General features: G+C 42.8%; 1 protein-coding gene across 1 annotated transcript; it reads left to right on the plus strand.

Moving 5' to 3' along the window:
* Window positions 1-2,780: 2,780 nt before the first annotated feature.
* LOC143941287 (vomeronasal type-2 receptor 26-like) lies at window positions 2,781-7,965 on the plus strand. The gene is made up of 2 exons (XM_077463323.1): window positions 2,781-2,859; window positions 7,190-7,965. The coding sequence occupies exons 1-2, from the start codon at window positions 2,781-2,783 to the stop codon at window positions 7,963-7,965; spliced, it is 855 nt and encodes a 284-aa protein (XP_077319449.1).
* The last annotated feature ends 487 nt before the right edge of the window (window positions 7,966-8,452 follow it).

The following is an 8,452-nucleotide window of genomic DNA, read 5'->3' on the forward strand; positions in this document are numbered from 1 at the left end:
ATAATAAGAGACTAATAAAATAATGGGAAAATAATGGAGTGAAAGAGTGAAATGGAAATTGAAAAATGAGTAATGGAAGAAAAAGTGAAATAGGATAATAATAAAATAATAATAATAAAAGAATAATAGGAAAATAGGAAAATAATGGATGAAAAGGTGAGAGAGAAAAAAAAAGGATAAGGAAAAGTTATTTTGACACTCAAGACTTATTAATAAATCAATTTATGTCCCATTTAACGTTTAAGCCGAAGGGTGAATAAGTCTTGAGGTGGAAAATCCAAAAAGTTTCTAATCTGGATACGCCACGTATGCGAGACTCGCCCCTCCAGTGCGGAACAAGTCTGTCAATTATGACAAACTGTGTTCCACTTGGGTCTTGGCCATGATGTTCTGAATAGTGACGGGGCACGGCTTGGTTGGTCTTACCCCCCTTATATTGGCCAAATTCTCACCGACCCTAATGGAGAACGTGCGAATGGTGCGGCCTATATATTGTTTGTTTCAGGGACACGTCAACATGTACACAATATATTTAGTTGCACAGGTGGTAAAATGTTACATGTGATAAGTACGTTGAGTGACCATAAATGTGAATGTCTCGCTTTTACATCTACCACACACATTGTTTAGACAAACATTGCATTTCCGACACAGATAATAACCCTTACAGTGTTGGAAAAAGGGAGTATGTTAGGTGGATCGATGGTGTTAGGGGCAATTTGTCCCTGGATGGAACGAGCCCCCCTAAAAATAACTCCCGTATTGCTCGGAATGCTAGAACTCAGAATCCTATCACTCAGAAGTACATTCCAGTGTTTCTGAATGATGTTTTTAATTTGTCTGGATTGGACTGAGTATGACGTCAAAAACGACCACTTAAATTTATTTCCATTGTCAGTTCGCTGATTGGGTACAAGGAGAAAATCTCTATCTAATTTAGATATTCTATCAATTTCGGCCTCTAGATATAGGGACTGATAACCTTTTTCTATGAATTGATTCTTTAAAATTATCGCTTGTGCATGAAAATCGTCTACCTTTGTGCAGTTTTCCCTCAGCCTAAGAAACTGGCTCCGAGGGACAGACTTAAGCCACGAAGGATGGTGACAGCTATCGACCGGAATGTAACCATTCTGGTTGGTAGGTTTAAAGTAGGTCTTAAATTCAAGGTGGGGGTCAACCGTTCGAATCTCAAGATTTAAAAAGTGAATGGAGGTAGTACTAGCCTCATAACTCAGGCTAATACCTCTATCATTCCCATTGAGAGAGGTCATGAAAGTATCAAAAGTATCAAGAGAGGTATGATCACACAGGAGGAGGATGTCGTCTATGTACCTAGCCCACAGGACCAATTTGGGTGGCTGTAGGGCATAGACGAAATCCTCCTCCCATTTGGCCATAAAGAGATTGGCCAAACTGGGGGCAAATTTTTGCCCCCATAGACACATCCTTGGTTTGTAAAAATAATTTGTCGTTAAACCAAAAGTAATTATGCTGAGTAGCAAATTTTAAAAGATCGAGAATGAAATTGCGTTAAAGAAGGGGTAAAGCCGTATTCTGGTGAAGATAGTATTCTACGGCTTTAAACACCAAATGGTGGAGAACACAGGTATAAAGAGAGGCCACATCAGCCATTGCCAAAATCATACCTTGTTTGAAAACAATGGATTGTAATTTCTTCATGGTGTCACCAGTATCCTTCAAATATGAAGGCATACGGCAAACCAGTGGTTGGAGATGGAAGTCTACATATTTCCCAATCCTGGACATCACCGAGTCAATGCCACTGACTATGGGACTTCCAGGAGGGTCAACTGGGTCTTTATGTACCTTAAGGAGGTAGTAAATGGTTGGAATACGGGGCACTGAAGGAACCAAGTAACTGCGTTCTTTTTTGTCTAGAATGCCCAAGGAATAACCCTCTCCAACCAGTCCCAATAAGGAGTTTTTAAACTTGGTGGTAGGGTCACAATTAAGGTGACTGTATGTCTTGCAATCATCTAGGATTGCGTCCATCTTAGCCACATATTTCTCTTTGTCTAATATGACTATAGCACCCCCTTTATCGGCCGGGCGTATAGTCAGATTTTTTTGTTTGCAAAGAGATTTGAGACCCTTTTTAAGATTGGGGTCAACATAAACCTTTTTCTTTGGCAATCCATCTAAATCTTTCAGTACAAGACTCCGGAATACACTGATAGCCGGAGCCATAGTACCAGGGGGATTGAATAAAGACAGATTGGCAAGACCTGAATGTACATACCCACCTGCACGCCTTATCTGGGGTTGGGAAGGGCAAGACAAAAAGTGACATTGGATATTTAACTTTCTGATAAATTTCTGGACATCAATAAAAGTGGAGAACTTATCCAACGTCTTAGGGGGAACATATTTAAGGCCCCTGTCTAACACGGACTTCTCTGCGTCTGTAAAGGTAACCAAACTTAGATTGAAAACGCCTTGGCCGGATAGGTTCTTTTTCTTTTTGCCTTGGACCCTCCTACCCCCTCGAGTGCCTCTTTTCGTGGAGGACTTCCCAAATACTCTTGGTTTGACCCTGGAAAACCTGATTGGTAAGAAGGCCCAGGTTGGGATTGATTATATCTGTAAGGTGAACGTGAACAGAGGTCTTCATCTCTGTTGTCATGTCCATATGTATCTTGATATGTAGTATGGGGTGGTTTACCCTGTAACGGGAAAAACCTATTCTGAGTATGAATCGGGGTACATGTTGAATAATCATATTCGTACCTCTCTTGACTATACTCCCCTCATTGGTCATGCCAATCCGATGTAGATCTCCTATTGGTTTCATTATGGTTAGAATTTCTTCCCCTACCTCTAGGTTTTCCTCTACCGGTATTTTTCCCACCTCCTCCCCTATTGATGGGATGATAGGAGGGATAAGGGATTATCCCTGGGTGGGGACCATTATTGGGTTCATAGAAGTTGCAGGCTCTATTCCTTGGAGCCTGTGGGGGATAGTATGCCATACCAGGTCTATCTTGGACTGAAGGTTCGGGAAGTAACCTCCTGGTGACTGCAGGGGTATGAGGCTGGGTAACCTCCATTAGAGGGACCCCCTTCTGAGTTGGTGTTGCAGAGGCAAGCTTTTTTTTGCCAACCGAAGACCAAATTTGTCTTATAGTCAGTAAGATCACGGTTATATTTATTTTGTTTTTTATTCCGTTGATCTTTTTCCTCTTTCTCCAAATGCTTTCTCAATGTGGTGGAAAGGGAAATATATTCAGATGTAGTGCTAAAAGGGGATAATTTATCCTTAAGTTCCTTGATTTCTTTGTCAATTACAGACAATTTTTTTTGATTCCTTTCATTCAAGAAACCTAGGAGTGTAATCCCCACTTCATTAAAATAACGGAACCAGGAGTCTATATATGAATCTCCTTGTTGGGGAAATACATCCCAATGGAGTCCCCTTGGAACCATTTTCTCCTTAATGCATTGTTCCAGGAAAGCTTGATCCCATTGGAGATGAATTTCAGTAGTCATCAGATTTTTTAATCTAGTGAACATCCCACCTATTTCTGAATCAGAACTTGTGGTTACAAACACTCCATCTGTTTTAAGTGCTCTAGTGGTCCTATATTCAAATATATCCATAGTGCACAAAAAAATTAACAAAAAAATAGCAATAGCAGCAATAAACAAGGTCAAAATGTAACAAGGAAAAACGCAATAATTACTGCGCTAAAATTGTGGTGGAAAGTTGCGTACAGCAGCTACATACAAATGTGACAATAATTCATAAAAACCAAAAAGGACAAATGTAGCGCTAAAATAAAAGTAAAATATACAGTAAATAGTGAAATATAAAAAAAAGAGTCCACTAGAGTTCATCTGAATGAACAATGGATTCTCGGAGCTGGAAGCTCAATCCTGCATGGAAAAAAGCATTTCTATTTTTTATTTCATGTCCTTATTTTTTTATTTTTTATTTGATTGTTTATTTTTTTTAATATTTATCCATTTTAGTGTGGTTTCCCATTGGGTGGAGTTGGAGGGCGGACTGAGTCTATTGCATCCTATTTTGAGACTGTTGTGTCTCGCGTGGCTGGGCTCTCTTCCGGGACGACGTCATTTCCGCATGCGCTCCACACACGGTGGCACGCAGGCTCAAGTGACGCCATTTTCCATCGTCCGCGTCCTGTGTTACTTGTTACCTGGCGCGAACGGAAGTGACGCGTCCTTCCTCTTCCATTTTCCGCCACTTGCGTTCCACGCCAGGTAGGCGTGTGAAGCGCAGGCGGGGAGACACTGACAGGCGGCATTTTTGAAAAACTCTTTTTGCGTTCCACGCCATGCAGGCAGGTGGAACGCTTATATAACCATCCTCACATGATTTAATGGTGCCCCCTCTGGAGAATACAGATTCGGATGGGGCACGTATAAGTCCACTCACTATTGGACAATTCTAGTGGGTGATTTGATCTAACTACCCTAAACGGGCTCTTGATTGGCTAGTCTAAATATGACACATCTGGTTTTACTTTTAGGTTCATTATGATTGGGGGAATTTATATGGTCTCTGTGGGGATTGATTGATCTATTAACAAAGATATATTCTGGTGTCCTATGTCTATTACCGATATTGGTGCATGGTTGGTTGTGACCTCTCTCATTGGCTAATTTGCTCACTGACCTTTCTGGGCATTGTCATTGGTGCACTTAGTGAGTATAAGTATATATATAGTCTAGCAATATGGGAGAGCTGTTTGATGCCCCAGTTGAAGTCCTATTTTCAGACGAAACGCGTAGGGTTGCTTCTCACGCCTTCTATATTGCTTTTTAATCATGTGATCAAATTTTTTATACTTATTTTATGTATTTGGAATTTCTTGAAATAAAAATGCCCATCGATACCTTTGATTCTACACCATTGGGAGCCTTTTTTTCTTTTATGTTCCTTATGCTTGACCGTTCGGAGAAACACTTTTTTGGATGCCTTGGCTGTCAACCTCTTGGTCTGCTGATCCTCATTGATGTCGATCCCTTTGGACGCTCGTGGATAGTGAAGGACCTCACAGAGTCAGTCGCTCCAAGCGATTATCGCTATATGCTCGTACGATCTGGTGTCGCTGACACGCAGGTCCATCGTTTCCGGTAAGAGTATTTCATCATACCAGTTTATCCGGACCTTACCATTCATCTATACACAGCTGTCTGCTGCTTTTCTCCATGCAGGATTGATCTTCCAGCTCCGAGAATCCATTGTTCATTCAGATGAACTCTAGTGGACTCTTTTTTATATTTCATTATTTATATTTTTACTTTTTTTTAGCGCTACATTTGTCCTTTTTGGTTTTACTGTATAAAGTGTCAAAAGTGTCAGTTATGCCGCGTACACACAATCAAACAATCGGGTGGAAAAGTCCGGCAAACAATCCCCCCGTGTGTAGCCTCCGGTGGACTTATTTTACCCGAAAGTACGGCGGACCTAGAAAGTATTTTTGCACTCCAATCTTCCTGCCGGACTCACATTTCGGCGGACAATCCGGGCGTTGGTAAGCCAGTCCGCTGTACTTTTGAAATGAGCGGACTTTTCCCGCGCGGAGAAAAGTCCGCTCATTTTGAGCGCGTCTCCAGGTAGACGGGGCCAGCAAAGGAGGCGTCACTGGCCCCGTCACCTGGTATGGACTTAAAGGGGAACCCCAGGTCCACATCAGACCATTGTCCGAGCATGCTACCCGGCCGGCCAGGAAAGGGGGGATGAGCGACCGCCCCCCCCCCCTCCTGAGCCGTACCAGGCCGCGTGCCCTCAACATGGGGGGTGCCTTGGGGAAGGGGGGGCCGCGTGGCCCCCCTTTCCCCAAGGCACCCCCCATGTTGAGGGCACACGGCCTGGTATGGCTCAGGAGGGGGGGGGGGGCGCTCGCTCGTCCCCCTTTCCTGGCCGGCCAGGTAGCGTGCTCAGACAAGGGTCTGATGTGGACCTGGGGGGAACCTCCACGCCGATTTTTTCGGCGTTGGGGTTCTCCTTTAAGTCCATACCAGGTGGCGGGGCCAGCGACATCTCCTTTGCGGGCACCGCCTACCTGGAGACACGCTCAAAATGAGCGGACTTTCCTCCGTGTGCGTGGGCGAGTCCGTTCATTTCAAAAGTACGGCGCATAGTCCGGCAGACTTAGTACGCCGTATTAGTCCGCTGAAAAAAGTGCTGTGTGTGGGCAAGTAGCCCGTTCGGAAAGTCCGGTGAACAGTCCGGTGGGAAGTCCGCCGGACTAAGTCCGCCGGATAGTTCGCTACGTGTGTATGCGGCATTAGTGTCAGATTATATGCCACAATATCTCAGTCCCTCTATAAGTCGCTGATCACTACTAGAAAAAAACATAAAATAAAAATGTCATAAATATATACCACACTTTGTACACCACAGTTCACATAAACCATAAAATCTCAATATATGCTTATTGGGATATATATATATATATATATATATATATATATATATATATATATATATATATATATATATTCCCTGTTTCCCCTAAAATAAGACCTAGCCTGATTGTCGGTGTTGGCTGCAATATAAGCCCTACCACACAAATAAGCCCTACCACCCAAATAAGCCCTACCCTGTTTCCTCAAAAATAAGCCCTACCCTGAAAAGAAGACCTACAAGGACTTTAACTAGGGCTTATTTGGGGGGTAGGGCTTTTATTGCAGACAATCACACTAGGTCTTATTTTAGGGGAAACAGGGTATATATATATTTATTTATTCTTATTTTTTATTTTTATTTTTTTTTACTAAAAACATGTACCAGAATACATATTGGCTTACATTTTTGAAGAAATTCGATTTTTTTTTTTAAAATATTTATTGAATGTTTTCAAGCAGAAAGCATTTTTTTCAAGATTGTTGGTCTTTTTTTGTTTATAGTGCAAAAAACGCAGAGATGATCAAATAATGACCTGCTCATGAAGGGGGGTAAATCTTCTGGAGGTCAAGTGGTTAAGGAAAAATACAGAAATTAATATTTAAAACTGTTAAATAGCTGCCATGCTAATGCTATTTTCACTTATTTTTTACTCTACAGACAGTGAACTCTGCAAGAAATGTCCTGAAAATGAATGGCCCAGCAAAGCTAAAACTATTTGTATTGACAAGGTCTATGAATATTTATCATATGAGGGGGATATTCTAGTTTTATTCTTTTCTATAACTTCAGTCATATTTGCTACAACATCTCTCCTTATACTTGGACTATTTGTTTGGTTTCGGAGCACTCCCATAGTCAGAGCCAATAACCGGAACCTCAGCTTCATTCTGCTCCTCTCCCTCATACCGAGCTTCCTTTCTGTATTCCTGTTCCTTGGCCGTCCTGTGGATATTACCTGTATGCTGCAACAAGTCACTTTTGGAATTCCCTTCACCATCTCAGCATCTTCTATCCTAGCCAAAACCATCATGGTCTTCATTGCTTTCAAAGCCACCAGACCTGGAAGCTCTTGTAGAAAATGGGTGGGAGTCAAACTTCCCAATACAGTCATGTTATTCTGCTCATCCACTCAGGTTATGAATTGCATTCTCTGGTTGTCCATCTCTCCACCATTTCAGGAGTATGACATGGACTCCTATCCTGGGAAGATCCTCATTCAGTGTAATGAAGGGTCAGTTATCGGGTTCTACTTTATGTTGGGTTATATGGGGTTTCTGGCAGCTGTGAGTTTTGCTCTGGCTTTCATGGTGAGGACATTACCGGACAGTTTTAATGAGGCCAAGTACATCACCTTCAGCATGCTGGTGTTCTGCAGTGTCTGGATTGCCATGATCCCGGCCTATCTGAGCACCAGAGGGAAATACATGGTGGCTGTGGAGATATTCGCCATACTGACCTCCAGTGCTGGAATATTATTGTGTATGTTTTCTCCAAAACTCTACATTTTACTTTTAAAACCTGAACTGAACACAAGAGGGACAATGCTGGGGAAAAGAATGTTGTAAATGTAACACATCGATTCAATGTATAATGCTGTAGACCAGATTAACTGGTTGCCATCAAATTATGGCCAGGCGGCGGGGCTCTTGTGGCGGTAGGGTGTCATATGAAGTCCTCCCATTTAAACAGGGAATGTGCACGATCGTGTGCGTGCATCCCTGTTCCTTCGGTGGCGGCGCGTCACTGAGACACCGCTCGCCACCAAGGGGGGTGAACAGCCATTGGGTTTGACTGTTTACCACGTGATCGGCCGTGATGAAGTCACGGCCGATTACAGATAGTTCCACCCCCACTGTGCATGGTGCATGCGCGCGAGTGCGCTGCATGTGCATGTCAGTGGCGGCGTGTTCCTGGGAACACTGCTCATCACCGACACTGGTAAACAGCCATTGGCCAGCTGTTTACCCACGTGATCGGCTGTGATCCTTTCACAGCCGATCACTAAATGTAAACAAACAGCGGTAATGAGATGTTACTGGGTTCTCCTCATCA

Source organism: Lithobates pipiens, unplaced genomic scaffold, assembly GCF_037356315.1.
Source record: "Lithobates pipiens isolate NorthernLeopardFrog02 unplaced genomic scaffold, aLitPip1_a1.2 Scaffold_3, whole genome shotgun sequence".
NCBI classification, from domain to species: Eukaryota; Metazoa; Chordata; class Amphibia; order Anura; family Ranidae; genus Lithobates; species Lithobates pipiens.